Source organism: Apis florea, unplaced genomic scaffold, assembly GCF_048593485.1.
Source record: "Apis florea isolate Af1SG1 unplaced genomic scaffold, ASM4859348v1 contig_2272_pilon, whole genome shotgun sequence".
NCBI lineage: Eukaryota > Metazoa > Arthropoda > Insecta > Hymenoptera > Apidae > Apis > Apis florea.
Window position 1 is genome coordinate 1,902,596 of NW_028256549.1, and position 19,131 is coordinate 1,921,726.

Consider the following 19,131-nt stretch of genomic DNA (forward strand, 5'->3'; position numbering starts at 1 on the left):
ATGAGATTATAAATGCAGTACTACTTGACGATTTTACGAAGTTGTCACGGTGCACTTGTCGCATGATGGCGCAACATGTTGTTCGCTCAAGCACACCGGCAGCTCTTTTATTACTTATTTTTGTGACATCCAATTTTGCAAACGTTAATGCATTTACAAAATTGAAAATATCTAATAATTTAAGTGTCAAATCAGTGGATGTCTTTATTAAAAAACAATCTTACATACGCGAAAATGTATCTACCACCTCAGGTTTTTTGATTGAAGTTCTTGGCACCGGTCTTGAAAATAATGTTTCATTACGTTGGTCACACACATTTGACAATTGCGATTCGGAAAACAAATTAAGTGCAATTTGGATCTCACCAAATGGTAGTCGTGCGATATATAAATTTGTCAAGGTTCCTAATTTTAAGGTTACCACGATCTATTTCTGTCTAAAAGTCATCGATGAAATATGGACCAATCTTGGAAGCAATTTTACTATCAGATTCCCAATACAATCAGAGTAAGTTAAATATTAGATAACTTGAATTCTTATCCAATCCATTATTCAAAAGAAAATTCTTTTTTTTTTTATAAGTAATAGACATTTATTATATGATATGTATCTATCTTTTAACAAAATGAAAATCTCGATGTTATTAATGACTTAGAAATTTTTTTATAAAATATTATAATTATAAATATTAAATTTAATTTCTTTGTTATAACGTAACATTATAAAAGATTAGATATTTTATTCTATTTATTGATGGTTTTATATTTAAACATTCAAATATAAATAATTTTAATTAATTGCTTAAAAAATTAATTAAAAATTAAATAAGTAATTTCATTTTAATCTATTTCTGAGTAATATTTTGCTTATATATTAAATACATTAAATATGTAATTCTAATATATAAACATTTATTATTTTAATTATTTTAATTAAAATTAAAATAATATAATTTATTTCAGAAATAATAAATTTTTGCAAAACTTTACTTAAAATAACTATAAAGATTTTTCCTTAATTTAATTTTGCTTATTATTTTTAATTTTTTTTTTGAATAAATATTAATTTAATCCATTTTTTGTATTAATTATTCCCAGAAAATATTTTCGTATGCGTCGTGCCAATTTATTAAGCACTGTCAATGATGATCCCAAAAATCTATTGACTGAACAAATCCATACAGATGTATTTATTGAAGGATTGAGAATAGAAACATCAGAAAAAGATCCTAGTTATAGTGAAAATGGTATTCCAGAAATACTTGCTGGAACTAAAACAGTTATAAGATTATTTGGTTTTGGATTCACAGAAGATACTTTAATCACTTTCACTGATGAACAAGCAGAAAGAGGCACTATTTGCGATAAAATTAAAAGTAATGAATTTCTAGTAAGCATTTTCAATTTATTCTATTTTCTAGCAAAAATGTGTAATTATAATAATTTAATAATAATAATTTCTTATAATAATAAATAATGTCTTTAAAATATGATTGATAATAGGTAAAAAATGTAAGAAACAATACTGCAACTATTGATGTAGTATTACCTCTTGGTTCACCTTTTTACATATGTGTAAAACAACCAATATATGAAAAGGAAGGTCCAAATCTTCTACTCTTTAAACATCAAGGGACAGAAACATGGAATACTGTGAGTATTAAAATGTAATAAAGAAAATAAGTAATAAATTATATTAAAAATTCTTTTATTTTAAAAAAATTTATTAGAAATATTTATTTACAGATATACACATATGAAAAATTTTTACCACTTTGGCTTAGTATTTTAATTATACTCATGTGTCTTACTTTTTCTGCTCTATTTTCTGGTTTAAATTTAGGACTAATGGCAATGGATAGAACTGAATTGAAGATACTTTGTAATACTGGAACAGAGAAGGTATTTCCTTTGTGTTCATGCAAATGCTCCTTTCTAAATATTTCAATAAATTTTGCTTTAATATATATAATTTTATAATAATTTAATAATTGACATAATAATTTATTTATTAAAGGAAAAACAGTATGCAAGAACAATACAACCAGTGAGAAATCATGGAAATTATTTGTTATGTTCAATTTTATTCTCCAATGTTTTAGTGAATTCAATTTTCACTATTTTGTTAGATGATTTAACTTCTGGATTAGTTGCAGTTATTTGCTCTACTCTAGCTATTGTAATTTTTGGTGAAATTTCGCCACAAGTAAGTAAATTAAATCTATAAGAAACATTCTTACAAATAATTTGATAAATAAATAATAGATAAATTGCTTTATATCTTTAGGCTATTTGTAGTAGACATGGATTATGTATTGGAGCAAAAACAATTTATATTACAAAGTTAACTATGATAATAACATTTCCATTGAGTTATCCTATTAGCAAACTTTTGGATTTCCTTCTTGGAGAAGAAATTGGTAATGTGTATAATCGTGAACGATTAAAAGAACTTGTGAAGGTATGCAAATTAAAATAACTATTATGATTTTGTTTAATTTTCTATATTTATAATTTAAAAAATTCATTATCAAAGATTTTTTCAAACTTCTTATTCTTATTGTTATAAATTTTATCAGAATAAATATGGATAGATAATTATATTAACATCTAAATTCAATCATATATAAGTAAGATATAGATCTACTAATGTTTGTTTGAGTTTTTTATATTCTTCAGATATATATTAGATTACTTATCATTAAGAAATTTAATAAGATAACTTTACGTACTTATATTACATACTTATATATATATATATATATATATATATAATTTTGATATATGTTGTTATATATGTTAATATATAAAAAATAATTTATACTTTATATTAATATCTATTAATTTTTTATCATGTACTTCATACAATCTAATAATATTATCAAAGATTTCTTATCGATATATATGAATTATACTTGATATATATATCATGACATTGTTCATTATTTATAGGTGACAACAGGATATAATGATTTAGAAAAGGATGAAGTAAACATTATTGCTGGGGCATTAGAATTACGAAAAAAAACTGTTGCAGATGTAATGACAAAAATTGAAGATGTATATATGTTAGATTATAATGCCATTTTAGATTTTGAAACAGTATCAGAAATTATGAAATCAGGTTTATATTTTGCTTAAAAATAATAATTAATATATACACATAGTTTATATTATTTATTATTGTCATTTTTTTAGGCTTTTCTCGTATACCTGTATATGAAAATGCAAGAACAAATATTGTTACAATGCTTTATATTAAAGATCTTGCATTTGTTGATCCAGATGATAATATGCCATTAAAAACTTTATGTCAATTTTATCAAAATCCATGCAATTTTATTTTTGAAGATGTTACATTAGATATTATGTTTAAACAATTTAAAGAAGGTTCATTACTTTCAAATTGAATCACAGAATTAAAAATAATATTTCTACTAAAAATATATTTATATATAACAGGAATCTGTATTTATTTTAGGTCATAAAGGTCACATGGCATTTGTTCAAAGAGTTAATAACGAAGGCGAAGGTGATCCATTTTATGAAGTAATAGGATTGGTCACATTAGAAGATGTTATAGAAGAATTAATTCAAGCTGAAATTATGGATGAAACTGATGTTTTTAGTAAGCCATATTTATAAAAAATGTACTGTTTCATGTATATTTAATATATAATTAATTTCGTATTTTTTATAGCGGATAATAAATCTAAGCGTAGAAGACAAGCTAGACACAAAATACAAGATTTTACCGTGTTTGCAGAGAAAAAAGAAAATCAACGAATTCATATATCACCGCAATTGACCTTGGCTATGTTTCAATATTTATCTACAAGTAAGAAGAAGTGTTTTGATTTAAGAAAATATAATATTTATCTAAAATCTTATTTCAATACTTTTAAAATGTATCTGAGTCTAATATATGATCCACAGCTGTAGATGCTTTTAAACCCGATACTATATCAGAAACTATTTTACGTCGTTTACTTAAGCAAGATATTATTTATCACATCAAAGTGAAATCACGTGAGAAAGCAAGAAATGATCCAGTAGCGGTAATTTATCAACAAGGAAAAGCAGTTGATTATTTCGTTTTAATCTTAGAAGGCCGAGTTGAAGTTACAGTTGGAAAAGAAAATATGATGTTCGAAAGTGGACCGTTTACTTATTTCGGCTCTCAAGCATTGACTGTCAATATTGGAATTGGTAACATTTATAATAAGTTCATCTATATATTTAAAACATTCAGCATGTTTTATAAACTTATATGTAGAATTTTTCAGCCGAATCACCTACTAATACAAATCCTCAAACAGTGGGAAGTATACAATCGATAAATTTAGATTCCATGTTACGGTATACATTTATTCCTGATTATACAGTACGTGCAGTATCGGAAGTATTTTATGTTAAAATTAAAAGATCATTATATCTAGCTGCAAAACGAGCAACACTTCTCGAAAGAAGTCAAAAAGATTCATTACCTGGTCAAGAACAATTTGATGACGAAGTAGAAAAAGTTAGTTGCATAAAATGTGCATAAAATATTAATATATAGATTAATATATAAATTTTTATTATTTTATTATTTTATATAAATCTTTATTATAATAATTTTATGATTTGTAGTTACTGCATTCTTTGGATGAAGACGATCGTAGTATGCCAGAATCTCCAGTATTACCTATTGAAAAAGAAAAAGAAAATAAAAAAGAAAAAGAAAAAGAAAAAGATAATGTACAATCTCCTGTTTATAGTGCAACTGCTCCAACTTCACCTGCTCCAGTCAGTGCTAGTCCAGTTACACATTCGAAATTCATCTCGTCATACAGTGATCATAATGGAAAACTTAAAAATTCACCTGTAAAGGTTACATTTAATTATTATAATTTTATAGTTTTAGCTTTATAAAAATATAAAATTTCATATTAAATTAATATATGTTTTAGACAGCAGTAATTAGTTTTGGTCAAGCACAACCTAAGTTAGATTTAAATACAGAAATTCTTGCTCGTCAAGAAGCAAACAGAACTATATCTACAAAAAAGTTAATCGATGATGAAGAAAGAACGAATCTCCTGCCGAAACAAGAAGACTCTTAACGTTCGAGGAATAGTCGACAATATTTAAATAAGTCGACATTAATACTACAGGTATTAAACAACGAAGAGCAGGAAAAACCTCTATGACATACAATGCTATCATGGCATTAGGTACTTAATAAATTACTTAAATCTTTACCACAAAAGAAATTAATAGTATGTTTTAAGTTTTAAAAAATTGGTTTGAAAAATATCCATATACAAATGCGATATATATTCTAATTTTAAAAGTTAGTACGCTCAGGGAAGGTTGCCAAAATTTCAGATATTCATATACATTCAATTATTCTTATAGTTTACGTAAATAACTTAATACGTAATTAAAATTTAAACGCATTTTCAATCAATAGTGATGATTTTGTATATTTTCCTTTTTTCAATATTATGTATTTTGAAAGAGCGGAACACTTATTGAAAATTGTATTATTATAGGAAACTTCATTTTCTATTATTTGTCACAAAATGCACATATATTTTTTAATAATTCTTCTTAAACATTTGTAAATATCACTTTACCATACATTTTCTCATAAAAAAACTTTTATGAAATGTGCATTTCATTTCACTGATGAAATACATATTTACATGACATTTCTTAATAATTGATATAAGCGATTCTCATTGTTATGCTTATATCTTATGAAGCAAAAAGAGTTTTGAACAAACAAAACTTTAATGCAGTTATGTAGCTTTACTATGTGTATACTGTAGAAACAAAAAAAATGTAAACAATAATTAGTATTTTTAAATTTGTTACGTTATTAAATTGAGAAATTTTACGTTTATTTAAAAACGTATTTGATCGAGAATGCGTTATGATAGGAAACTAAAAGAACACATCTGAATGTATATAATTTAACATATTTTCTAGATCAAGAGTCTTTGAAACAATACATTTTTCTTTAGTTAAATTGTTCAATTAAATCCTTATAATATTCCTTGTACAAGTGTGAATAGTGTAAATAGAAGGAACATGTTGTTCCCATTTGTAATGAATTGAAATTCTCAGTATAAAAATACTATGTATTTTTATTCAGTGCCTTAAAAAATTTATAAACTATGTTTAATCGTGTTTAACAAAATGCATTTTAATAGAAAATAGATATAATTTTTAGAGTGGATTCATGTTATGTTCATTTTCAAATTTATTTACTATTTTAGTAAAAATAACATTAATTTATCATTCAGTTCCAAATAGAAATTTATTTTTCCATAAATTTTCGTTTATAACATGAATAGTTGTGTTCATTCAAAAAAATATGTTTAATAGTAATGCCAAAGTATAATCTTCTTAAAAAAAAAATAATGAATTTTAAAAAGTTCGATATTTTAATAATAATATGTAATGTATATCTTTATTTTTTTCGATTATTATTTTCTATAAATTTACAAAAAATATTTAAAAAAAGATATTCAATGTTCTTATTATATTATAAGTTATAATTAAATTAATAGTTTGGAATAATATTTGATAGAAATTTTTTTATTTCAAGATATCTTTAATAAAGAAATATTTATGTATAAAACTAAATACAATAATTTTTTTTTTTTTTTTAAGAAAATTAATTAGCATATTTAATCTAAGAAACGTAAAACAAGTCTACCATAGAGAATTAATAAAATAAACTCTTTATTTAAATCATTGCAATTTATTCCTCTCTAAATTTTAATAGATAAATTATTACTGCCATATAATTTTTTAAATTTAAAAATCATCTATTGTTTATTTTAGATAATTTTCAAAAATGTATGATAAATTTAAAAGCAATATTATTATCATTATTTACAGATATTAATTGAAAAATGTAATAAAAAAATAATACAATATCTTGAATTACGAAATGTATATATCTCTTATTGAGATATTTTCATCACAAAAAAATATTCATTTTAGAATAGTATCAGATTTTAAAAAATTATTCAAATTATTTTTTATATAATAATATATTTATTATTTGAACAATTTTATGTAATATGTTTGCATCTCGAAATTTTGTGAAATATTTTTATTAATATAAAATATATAACATAACTTTAAAATCTATATTCATATTGTATATTATGTTATAATTAATGTTAATATTTAGAAAATGCATAACTTTAATATTAAATTTATTAATAAGTAAATGATCATGTATTTTGTAGCATTTATCATTCTGTTTATTTTTTCTCTCCAATACTTAAAACATTTTGTTTTTAATTTAAAATAAACATTAATTTTTATAATTCATTTAGCTTCATTATGCATTTTATTTAACATCAATATTTAAAGTACTTATTAAAATTTTTTTATATTTAAAGTTTATCATAGAAATTAATTAATAATGGTGTGTTTATCATAACAATTTTAAATTATATTTACAATTATATCTTATGATAAAGATTTAAATTTTATTTAAGAATATAAAAAAGAAGTTTAAAATAACAATTATTTACATGCATTATATTCGTAATGATTTTTAGTTAATTAATTATCATGTACTAGTGTGCCTATAAATATAAATGTATACTGCATACACCAATGATATAAAAATTCTTTAATAAATCAAAATTTTCTTTAAAAAAAACAATGCTAATTAATACGTTTACAATTAAATTAATATGTTTTATATTGGTGTATAGCGGGAAAACCACACGTAGTTTCATTACATGTAGTTTCAACAATATTGTATAATCTATACTGTATAATTATAGAATCGATGCATGTTAATAGAAATATGTATTCGAAAAGAGAAAAAAAATAGAGTAAAATATTTACCAACATATTATATTCTTAAAATAAAGATACAGTTTTGTTTTCAAATCATCAAAATTTTTTCAGTAATTTTCTAGTTAAATTAATATTTTACTAGTTTGATCTACTAATAACATATGTTCCAATATATTGTGATTGGATTGAAGACATTGTAAAATAATAAATTTTAAATTTAATCATTAAATTCTCTTCTTAAACTTTTTTTAATTTCAGATAATTTTTTCATATTAATATTTCCTTCTTGTATAGAAGTTTGAAGCATAACAATTTTAGAATTGATAAAATTAGAATTAATTCGTGTTTTTTTATGTTTACATTGTTCGAGAGAAGGATTAATTATATAATCTCTTATAAGACACCAAGGATATTTCTCTTCCTTAAAAGCTATTAAATCTATTACAATTTGTGAAAAATTTATTGTTAAATTTTTAGGTATATAAATATCAATTATAGTCTCTTGGTCTATTATTTTTTTCATACAAAATAGATTTTGACATTGCAACTTTACATTAAGAACAATCCAACTATTTTTTGGCAATGTATTATGAAAATTTGCTGATAAAAACAATTGGTTATCTATGTAATTAATTATTATTTTTGGATATAATTGTTCCTTATGTTTATGAGCATATAAATTTATTCTTCTCAATTTATCTTCTTCTATTGTTAATATCTCATTCAAGGTCTGTAATTCTTGAGCTCCTTTATAAATTTTATCCATTATGAATGTAGCATTTTCTAACATATTAGAATTAAGATTAATTAAAGTATCATTCTCTATTGATAATGTTTTTTCCACAGTATTTATAGAAAATTCTGTTAATTGATTATCTATTGTTAAACCTAAGATTATTTTAGAATCATATGATTGTAAACAAGTAAAGTTTTCATCTTCAATTTTTATTTGATGAATATTATCAGTCAATAATTGTTTTTTTGCATAATATAAATTAGATTCATATGAATAAACAATCCATAATGTATCTTCCGAAAAATCACTAAAACCAGTACAAATAGTTTGTATTTGAGTTTTTAAATAAATTGTTTCAAAAATAAGTGAATTATCTTGTGAGTACATTATAATAATAGCATTTGTAGTAGTAATAAAAAATAATCCACCAATTTTAGTATTCTTTCGTATAGGTATTATATCTTTTATAAAATAGATACTGCTATGTATTATTTGTACAGTCTCATTTATTAATGTTAAAATTTTTAGTCTATCACCGATTATACATAAATTTTCTATGGTAGAATCATTATTTGTTAAAGTTTTCATAAAATCTTCTGCAACATTATTTGTGTTTAATGGATAAATACATAACATGCTGGAATCAATTTCCTTATAAGAAAGTTGATATAATACTTTATTAGTCATTTCTCGTTTATTATCCAAATAAAGATATTCATTTCTTGGTATTAATACTTCATAAAAAACTGTACCCATTCCAATTGCATTTTTACTAAGAATAGCAAATTCTCGATATCTCGAAAGTTTATAAATACCTCGTGGAATGCAAATTAAAAAAATTCGATCAGAAAAACATTGTATAGTTTTTATTGGAGCTGGAGCTGTTAAAACTTCGGCAGATGTATAATTGTTATTCACATATGGAAATATTATAAGTTTATTTTGATCCCAACAAAAACAAGTTCTTTCACCATAAAATGTATGAATAATAAAATTTTTTGATACAAAATATGTATTTGTCGTAATATACATTGTGGTAGTATATGATATTTATTATATGATATTATTTTTATTAAAAAAATAATATTAATATAATAATATGAATGTTGATAATATTTTATTATAAAAAATGCTTTGAAAATTTTTTTGCATAAAAATTAAAAATGAAAAAAACGTTTGAATTAGGTTAATTCAAAACGAAACTATTGTACTATTGTAAATAAATTTAATAATTAAAACTTTTTTTCATATTTTAATCGTTAATATATATAAAATAATAAAAGTTTCAATTACTACCAGCAAGCAACATATAAAATAGATTTAATATATTTTTTGTTCCATACTTCGGGCACTAGGATCTCTTTTCTTATTATTAAATGTTATTCTTAACTGTTACTAATTTGATTTAGAAGAATGCAATATTATAATTAGTTGAAATTGAAATTAAATTTCAATATAAAATTATAAATAAGAAATGAAATGGAATGAAACATTCTATAATATAAATATGATTATGGATTATTTTTTCCATTATGGATTATTTATATTAATTATATCATATCAAATTATCGTTTTGTAAAGCTGAAAAATATAACAATATTTTTTACATTAAAGATTAAGATATATTTTAGTTTTGAAAAAGAAATCATAAAAATATGTTCAATTAACATCAGTTATGCGTCAAGAGAAAATAATAGGATAAGGATAAGAGATAAGATAAAAATATTAAAATCAATGTTGGAGTGTCAAATGAAACAAAATAAGGATAGAAAATAAAAGAAGGATAGACATAAAATAAAAATTGACTGATAACATCATCTTTTGGATATTAAGAACATCTTCATAAAGATAAAGTAAGATAAAGTAAGATAAAGTAAAATTTTCGATTCATAGTGTATGTTACTCTTTGTTTTTAAAATGATGTTTATTTGACATTCGAAAGATAGTATCCAAAGTCAATTCTTATATTTCTATTTTTCTTTTATTTACTATTTTTATATATTGAATTTTATTTGCGGTATTCTGGAGATAGCACTAATTTCTATATTTTTATTCTATCTGTCCTTCTACCGTTTATTTTCCTTGTTTTTTGTCCTTGATAAAAATCATAATAATACGAAGTATTATTAAATATATTTTTTTTTTTTTTCAAAAATACAGTGTGATAAATATTTTAATGAAATACAAAATTCTATTACATGTTAAATTTATCTCATCTTAACTAGCATAATATACACAATAGAATAAAACTCTTTTTTGAAAGGATATAAAAAAATTTATTAAAAAACTTAATTATACATAATTAAGGCATGCATTCAGTTGCAACAGCAATTGGCCATGTAACAGGACCCTTTAATATAATATCTTCTAATAAAGATTTAATTTTTACGAATCTTCGTTTAAATTCTAAACCACAACCTTTAGATAATCGAAAATCAACTAATATTTTTCCATCCATTTCAACGATATTTGCTTTAAAAACTAAAGGCATCTTTCTTCTATCAACACCTGATATAGTTATCTATAAAAAGATAATTATATTATTTATAATCTTAATTTGTAATATATAAATTATATTGTATAAATTATAAAATATATATATATATATATATATATATAAAATATATAAAATATAATGTATAAAATAATTTCAGATTTGGATAATTTTGTAACTTACTGTGCCAAAATTACTAATGCGATATGTATAATTTTCATCTTTTAAACAATTTATTAATCTTTTCACAGTTGTTTCCAATTCTGTTTTAACAAAAAATCTTGTCATTCTTCGCACCAATCGTTGGAAAGTATTTTGCTATAAAATATTCAATTATGAATTACGAATTATAAATTTTTATATTTTTTATGTTTGTATATCGATATTCGTCAAAAAATGCATTACCTGACTTGTTTGAGTAAATTGTTTCGTTTGTACTTGTGTACATAACAATAAATCTTCTATATGTGCAGGTTGCGAAAATGAAAATCCGGGCCGTTCTTCCAAATTAATTTCCACTGTATTAGTATTTTCTATCGCAGGTAATTCAGGTTGTGATAAACAAAATCGTGTTAAGTTTTCATCTTCTATTATTTGTCTTGAATCAGTTTCATCAGGTCGAATATATCCTTCTATATTGCCAGCTATTATACACAAGATTGTTATTATATAATTTATACATATTTATAATTCATATGCTTTATAAATACAATTAAGTCACAAAAATATAAAGAAAAATTAATAATAACATTATAAATATTTTTTTCTTATCAATCGAAATTTTTAATATTTTATTTGGATGCATAATGCTAGTGCTCTTTGCTTTGGTAATCTAGCTTTATGATCCTTAATTAAAATCATAGAGCTATATTACCAAAGTAAAGGCAAAAGCTTTGATAGTCTTGAAAAATTATTATATTTATTAACATTAATTTTATTTGAATATCTTTATTCAATATTTAATAACCATAATTAAAAATAAAATTATTATATACTTACTTTATTTTTCAAAAATTGTTGTATTCAATATCCACTCAGTTAGGTACCAAGCTGCTTTGAGTAATTTAATGTATACTCAGAGTCACTCAGTACCTGACTAAGTAAATATTTGTTTGACCTTACTTACTGAATTTTTTCATAGATGTTATACAATAAAAAATAAAAGTAGATTTTATATATTTATATATTATATATTGTGATGCATACCTTTCTGGAATTTTTTGATGAACCACCTATGTTGTTTAATATTCTTTATAGTAAATCTGGATTGTGGTGAATGCATAAGAATATTTTTTATCAGAGACAATGAAGAATTATCCAATTTTTTCCATGGTGTAAGAGACATGTATTTTCCATCTCTCCATGCCATATACTCTGGACACTCTGCCAAGGACTGATCCCAAGGCAGTTCTATAGTTTAGATATGGACCAGTTAAAAACTAAGAAATGTAAGTTACATATTAGACCTAAACCATCAGACTAAAAGATTACAGCAATCTGCATTTTACAAATACAATTGTGATCATTATTATTAATTATAATAATTTGCATATTATATTTGTAACAATTGAATTGAATAACTAAATAACATTTTGAATGTTATTTTTAGTAGTAAGTATAGTTTTTACAGTTTTTATATTACAATATTATTTAAATGTCACTACCTTTTTATTATTTTTAAAAAATAATTTTAACAACAATCTTAAATAAATTTTCCTATAAAAATTACCTCCAGTCAATAAAGCAACAAGAATTATACCACATGACCATATATCAGCTGGTTCTGCATGGTAAGGACGTAATAATACTTCTGGGGCAACATATGGTAATGTTCCACATCTTTTCTCTAAACAACGTTCTTTTCCTTGTAAACGATATATTGTTGCCATGCCAAAATCAGAAACTTTTAAATTATCATGTTCATCTAATAGCAAATTTTCTGGCTTCAAATCTCTGTGAGCAATACCTTTGCTATGAAGATATTCTATACCAGAGATCAACTGTTTGAAATATTTCTGTGCTTCCCATATTGGCATACCAACATCAGGTTCTATTTTAATTGAAAGAATAGATTTATTAACAATTAGAATTTTATTTCATAATTTATTATTAAATATCTTACCAATTCTATCAAAAAGTTCACCACCTGAAGCATATTCCAAAAATATATATTCCATATTAGGTTCACTACGCTTTCCAAAATACTGTATAATATTAGGATTAGAGAGCATACGATGAATTGTAGTTTCTTTGCGAACAGTATGATGGGCATCTGGATGCTTTTCTAAGTCTATCATTTTCATAGCAACAGCTTCACCTGTAGATTTATTTATAACCAATTTTACTCTGAAAATAAGAATCAAATTTAATGATATGTGATAATTATAATAATAAAAAAAAAATATATAAAAATATTATAATATAAAATATTGTTAATTTTCTGAAAATTTATTTTATATTTAATTATTTAATAATTAATTCATGATTATACAAATTAAAAATATATGAACATACTCGCCGAAAGCACCTTCTCCTAAAGTGTGTCCAAATATCCAACCATCTACGAATTCCGTCATTCTGTTTCAGCATGCCTCTTTACGATGGTAATAAAAAATTATATTTCCCAATTTATATTTTTTCAAAATTATTTAACTATCTCTATTACGAAAAAAAAAATGAAATTATTAAAATGATTATACAAATTAATAGAATAAAATTATTTTAACAAATGCTTACATTATATATCATTTTTATAAAAATGATGTGTCTTTCGAAGCACGTGGTTTTAATCACGTCGCTGAAACATCGTGCTTCTAATCGAATTCAATGTGATATGATAACATTTAAAATTATACATTTAAAATTATATATAAATTATTTACACAATTGATAAATTTTTCTTTGAAATATATTTTATTGATATTATAAATGATATAATTACGAAGAAAATTGATAATAAATTAGAATACTTCCTACCTATAATCAGAAAGTTTCGGTTACAAGACACGTTATAAAATAACATAAGAGGTATTCATCTCTAGAAAATGAAGCAAACCACGCGCTCTATAATTTCTGGGTATAAGATTACTGCATTTTCATTGGTCAAAGAAATATTTAAAGAATCTTAAAATCCCTGTTTAATAAACGAATATTTAGTTAATGAATAGTAAGTTTTTTTTTTAAAAATAAAAATATAATTTTAATATTAAAAATATGATAGTGAAATTAGATTAAATTGAAAAAGGAAATTTAAACTTAATTTATAATTTAAATATATTATTTACAATCTTTTGATAAAAATGCATATTATTTTTAATGGGTGTTTTTTATATTTTAACTTTAAATCATTTTTAAAATTTTTGTTCAATAATTTTATTTAATAATTAATAAAAAAAATAATTTTTATTAATTAAATTACTTATATTTAAAAGGAGCATAAATTATTAAATATAATTTATAAATATACATTCAAGTTCAAATTTATCAGAATAAATATCAAAATATTTTAGATTACTAGTTTATATAAATAATTTTTATTATTTATAATATTACAGACAATAATAACAGGCAAATATTAAATATACAAATGAAATGTATGATGCTTTATAATATGATAAAATATATCTATAATAGACCTTGTCTTTTTAAATCCTCATATGTTTTACGATTAACAACATTTCCAAGAGAATCTTCAAATTCTTCTTCTTGTTCTGGCTGCCAACGTTCTGCTTGTTTTTGAGCTTTTAATTTTTCCCATAAAGCTAAGGCATCTTCTATTTGTGTCACATTGGCAAAATGTGCAGTATTTGGAATACCAAGACAACGCATACCATGTGCATGCCTCCATTCTGCAAAATGTCTTTGAAAAGCTTTTGGTCCTTTATATGTAAAATTTCCACATATTTCACAATTATAACTAATATTCAAGCCATGTAATTTATATAACCAATATGGTATTGGTTTGCCATCCCAACCAAGAGGAAGATTTTTGGGATTATAAGGAACCTCATTATCATCTTCTTCTTCTGATTCACTAGCACTAGCTTCAGCATCAGAATCTCCTCTTTCACCTTCTGTTCTGGCTTGTTTTCTTTGAACATTTTCTTTTGTGGCTACACGTTGAGTTGATACCAATTCTGCAAGTTTATATACATGAGATTCTAAATATGCAATTTCTTTTTGTTTTTCAGAATTTCTTCCCTTTCCAGATTTTCTATTTTTACTACTTTTAGCTAATAAATTTGGATCCAAAGATGCTTCTCCTTTTGTACTAAAAAGTCTTTGAGCTCTTTCTTCTAATGTACCACCACATTTTAAACCCAAAGCCATTAATGCTGATTTTAATCTGTCTAAACCAAGAGATGCAAGCTCTTCCCATGAAGAAAAAGCAGAAAGTTCTAAATGAGCACCTACATGAGTTAAAGCACTACCAGTTTCTTTTGGCCATCCTGGAAATGTACTATTTTCCCATTCTGTTTCAAATTGTTTGCTTGCTTCCTCCAATTCTGCATTTATATCAAGTAAAGGTCTAACTCTACTTAAATAATCAATCAAATATTCTAACAAAGATTCCACATACTTTTGATATTCAGCATTTTTCCTTTCTCTTGGTATATCAAATAAATGATCAAAAGTTGATAAATATGTAATATAATCTATTTTTTCTATTCCTTTAAGATTTATATATTTTTCATAACATTCATGAAGATCAAGATATTTGCCATAACCTTCTTCATCTGTAAATTCAACGAGATTTGAAAGTTCTTCTGTTGGGTTTTCTCTCATTTTAGCTAATTCCTCAAATTCTACAGACATTGGAATACTTATTTCATTAGGATGTCGACGATAGAAATCTTTTATAGATTTCAATCTGGAATAAAATTCGGAAAATTCATTTGGCCCAGAAAGTGCTTGCACCTATATAATAAAAACTTATTATTATTGAATTGTAAATATATTATAAGAAATTTAACATACTTCTTCTTTTCTTTGACCATCTTTATCTTCATATAAATCCTGTAAATGCGAAGTACTATCCATATACTGATCAAGCAACATTTTTAATCGATGTTCTGAATTTATACTTTCTCTATGTCCTGGCTTTTTGTAAAGCATTTCTTTGACCATTGCATCCATTAATCTTTCCCTTTCTTCGTGATAACGTCGTTGCTGTTCTAGAATCGTTTCCATTTTTCTAATTTGTATAAAAGCAACACTTGTTTATCAACTAAATGCAAGATATAGTATAATTTAACATAGATATGATTGTATATAGTGATGCAGTGTCACCATCTTGCGATTATTGTAAAATATAATCTAGGGAATTTAAAACAATAGAAATTATATAAATTATATAATTTAAAAAATATATTTATATATATTATATATTTAAAATATATATAAAATATTTTATTTTTTGTTAGTAAAATAGAAAATAATTTTATATCTATTGTGCTTATATTTTGGTATATATTTAGTATATACTAACTATATTTATATCTTAAGTATGTATGTACAAGATATATATACTGTGGAGTATATCAGTACACATTTAAGATAGTCAACATTACAAAGAGTTAAAATAAAATAGGTTAAATAAATTTAATTAGAAAGAATTAGATAGAATAATATACTTTATAAAATTTTCTACTTCTTTTACTTTTTGTTAACAAATATTAGTAATATAATTCGTGGAAAAGATTGTTACGGAACATTATCCCAATATGGTATGATATGTTTAAAATGAAAAGTTAAAATGCAAAACAATTGTAATGAACCTTTGAATTAGGAAAATTATGTTTGCTTATATATTATAATAAAATATATTTAATATTTGGAATATAATAATATAAATATTATTTATATTTTATATTATAATTAATTATTAAATAATTATTATTTTATTGTTACATTAATATATTAACAATTTTCTATTTCAGACGAATATGACAGAAGAAATTCAAAAAAATTTAAAAACAGAGTTAGACAAATATAAACAAGTTCAAAAAGGTATTTTATTAATTTTCTTATATAAATTATATTTTTTATGATATGCAATTATAATTAATTAATTGCCTTGTACACACATAGATTCTGTTTGTATCAGATTTCCACAAAGCATTGAGTCAAAGACAGCAGTTGGATGGACAATTAAATGAAAATATTGCTGTAAAAAAAGAATTAGATCTCTTAAAATCAGAAGATGATGTTTTTAAATTAATTGGACCAGTTCTCATTAAACAAGATGTAGAAGAAGCAAAGCAAAATGTTGCTAAACGTATGGAATATATCTCTTCTGAGTTGTAAGTTATTTATTATATATCTATATGAATTAAATATGAGAGACAAGAAAAATATTGTATATATATATATGATGAGCACAAATAACTTATAATAATAATAATATATAATATAATTATATATTATAATTTCAGAAAAAGAGTGGAGGAATTGATAACTACATTAGATAAAAAACAAGATACACATCGTGAAACATTGGAAAAATACCAACAGATGTTTCAACAAGCTCAAATAAAGGCATCATTTTCTCAACCAAAAGCATAATTTCATATATAAAATAATTATAACGTTGTCGCTTTTTATTATATCAATATCAGAGAACAAAAAAAATTGTATAATCACAAATGTGATTATTCTTATTTCTAATTAAATTTGTTAATAAATTTCTTGTGAAGCATTTATTATTTTATTTATTTAATCGTAATAATAATAATTCCAAAATTAAAACTAATTAAAAATAATATTAAATCATATTTTTTTAAACATAGATTTGTATAAAATTTATATTAAAATCGTTTAACCTAACATTATGTATGTCTATTAAATGCTTTAGTAACAATTTATATTAAATATATTACATTCCACAGCTTATTATAATATTATAAATTCCATTTTTATAAAAGAATAATTAAAAGTTAAATATTTATTAATTCACATAATATAAATTTTCATTTTTATAGATACAAACATAAATCGATATTTAAGTCTTAAATACATTGTAAATATGGCGGTTTGACAACTACTCGTAAATTGTAAGATTGAAAATTTTGTTATTTATATATGAAATTTATCAAATAATTGTACAATATTAACTTTAATAAAATAAAACATGTTATTAACATTAAAACCAGATCATAAGAAACATGTATTACTTCTTACAGATTATACGCCACAAGGTATGTAAAATTTTATCGATTTATTTCATTTTAAAATAATCATATATTTATATATATTCTTTTTAGTTTTACAAGATTTTTGCAAATTAGCTTTAGATTATTTGCAAAAAGGACCAAATATTAAATTATATAATGCAGCAGCTCGTAAGTATTTTTATATTAATAGTTAAAAGAAAAAATTTTTTATTTTATTGATTTATTGATTTTCAGAAAAATTGGAAGTTGAAGTAAGTCTAATTAAAAATTCAGTTGAAGGACTTGTTAATTTATTAATAGAGAGTTGTAGATATAAGGTAATATAAATTATAATGACTTATATATATTTCTGTTAATTTATACAATATTTAATTAAATATTTAAACTTTTCAGTTAAATTCTGAAGATTTTAGAGATTCTATAATATCTTTAGGTTTTTCAGAACAACAAGAAATTATATTAAGTAAACTATATAATGTTAAAAAAGATGAAATATTAGATACACTCAAGAATATTGGATTTAAATTACCAGAATATCATGACATGGAATGGAGATTTGAAGTGCAGGTGTTATATTGGACAATATATCTTTAATATATTAAATTTTATATTTCATATATAATATATTTTTTATAGATTGCATCAAGAGCATTATTAAAGCAAGTTGCTCCACTTATTACTTTGGATTTATCTATAAAAAATTCTGATAAAGATGAGAATATCGAACATATATTACTTCAAACTGATCCTATTAATTTATCATATATAACACAACAGTTAGAAGAAGCTGTACAAGAAGGATACAGTCAACATATTCGTAGACTTTCAAGAGTAATAAAATGATAATACTATATGTGTAACAAAATTAAATTTTATGCAATAAAGTATATAGATATTATAAAATGTTTTTAAAT

At 22.7% G+C, this 19,131-nt stretch overlaps 6 protein-coding genes and 1 long non-coding RNA gene across 11 annotated transcripts; 3 read left to right on the forward strand and 4 right to left on the reverse strand.

Moving 5' to 3' along the window:
• Positions 1 to 22: 22 nt before the first annotated feature.
• On the forward strand, positions 23 to 6,016 carry uex (metal transporter uex). Of its 3 annotated transcripts, none has more exons than XM_086902602.1 (14): positions 23 to 508; positions 1,099 to 1,390; positions 1,504 to 1,653; positions 1,747 to 1,902; positions 2,018 to 2,206; positions 2,288 to 2,461; positions 2,953 to 3,124; positions 3,199 to 3,390; positions 3,482 to 3,628; positions 3,701 to 3,838; positions 3,937 to 4,209; positions 4,287 to 4,522; positions 4,633 to 4,872; positions 4,953 to 6,016. In XM_086902602.1, exons 1-14 carry the CDS (start codon positions 63 to 65, stop codon positions 5,103 to 5,105), a joined length of 2,958 nt encoding a protein of 985 aa, XP_086758728.1. In that variant the 5' UTR covers positions 23 to 62; the 3' UTR covers positions 5,106 to 6,016. The 3 variants fall into 3 exon arrangements, with proteins under 3 accessions (XP_086758728.1, XP_031771250.2, XP_086758729.1); XM_031915390.2 differs by having other exon boundaries at positions 4,633 to 4,866; XM_086902603.1 differs by having other exon boundaries at positions 4,957 to 5,091.
• On the reverse strand, positions 4,559 to 10,083 carry LOC147658388 (uncharacterized). Its single transcript, XR_015290586.1, has 3 exons — positions 9,895 to 10,083; positions 4,781 to 4,864; positions 4,559 to 4,687 (listed from the first exon to the last, which is right to left on the reverse strand). It is a non-coding gene; the product is annotated as an uncharacterized LOC147658388 (long non-coding RNA).
• LOC105734960 (uncharacterized) lies at positions 7,857 to 9,838 on the reverse strand. Its single transcript, XM_012484262.3, has one exon. It carries the CDS (start codon positions 9,581 to 9,583, stop codon positions 8,033 to 8,035), a length of 1,551 nt encoding a protein of 516 aa, XP_012339716.2. The 5' UTR covers positions 9,584 to 9,838; the 3' UTR covers positions 7,857 to 8,032.
• Positions 10,084 to 10,803: 720 nt separating the features above from the next.
• On the reverse strand, positions 10,804 to 14,098 carry grp (serine/threonine-protein kinase grp). Its single transcript, XM_003692122.4, has 8 exons — positions 13,782 to 14,098; positions 13,560 to 13,703; positions 13,168 to 13,391; positions 12,775 to 13,095; positions 12,252 to 12,455; positions 11,451 to 11,689; positions 11,229 to 11,363; positions 10,804 to 11,072 (listed from the first exon to the last, which is right to left on the reverse strand). The coding sequence occupies exons 2-8, from the start codon at positions 13,619 to 13,621 to the stop codon at positions 10,854 to 10,856; spliced, it is 1,404 nt and encodes a 467-aa protein (XP_003692170.1). The 5' UTR covers positions 13,622 to 13,703; positions 13,782 to 14,098; the 3' UTR covers positions 10,804 to 10,853.
• A 450-nt stretch (positions 14,099 to 14,548) lies between these two features.
• Positions 14,549 to 16,598, reverse strand: noi (splicing factor 3a subunit 3 noi). 2 transcript variants are annotated; one of them, XM_003692123.4, is made up of 2 exons: positions 16,023 to 16,598; positions 14,549 to 15,962 (listed from the first exon to the last, which is right to left on the reverse strand). In XM_003692123.4, exons 1-2 carry the CDS (start codon positions 16,233 to 16,235, stop codon positions 14,670 to 14,672), a joined length of 1,506 nt encoding a protein of 501 aa, XP_003692171.1. In that variant the 5' UTR covers positions 16,236 to 16,598; the 3' UTR covers positions 14,549 to 14,669. The 2 variants fall into 2 exon arrangements, with proteins under 2 accessions (XP_003692171.1, XP_012339717.1); XM_012484263.3 differs by having other exon boundaries at positions 14,549 to 15,915; positions 16,023 to 16,575.
• Positions 16,315 to 17,742, forward strand: Pfdn6 (prefoldin 6). Its single transcript, XM_003692117.4, has 4 exons — positions 16,315 to 16,771; positions 16,985 to 17,054; positions 17,152 to 17,347; positions 17,480 to 17,742. Exons 1-4 carry the CDS (start codon positions 16,769 to 16,771, stop codon positions 17,607 to 17,609), a joined length of 399 nt encoding a protein of 132 aa, XP_003692165.1. The 5' UTR covers positions 16,315 to 16,768; the 3' UTR covers positions 17,610 to 17,742.
• Positions 17,655 to 19,120, forward strand: LOC147658389 (COMM domain-containing protein 2-like). 2 transcript variants are annotated; one of them, XM_086902664.1, is made up of 6 exons: positions 17,655 to 17,876; positions 18,026 to 18,241; positions 18,308 to 18,385; positions 18,452 to 18,534; positions 18,611 to 18,784; positions 18,854 to 19,120. In XM_086902664.1, exons 2-6 carry the CDS (start codon positions 18,175 to 18,177, stop codon positions 19,058 to 19,060), a joined length of 609 nt encoding a protein of 202 aa, XP_086758790.1. In that variant the 5' UTR covers positions 17,655 to 17,876; positions 18,026 to 18,174; the 3' UTR covers positions 19,061 to 19,120. The 2 variants fall into 2 exon arrangements, with proteins under 2 accessions (XP_086758790.1, XP_086758791.1); XM_086902665.1 differs by lacking the exons at positions 17,655 to 17,876; positions 18,308 to 18,385 and having other exon boundaries at positions 18,068 to 18,241.
• The last annotated feature ends 11 nt before the right edge of the window (positions 19,121 to 19,131 follow it).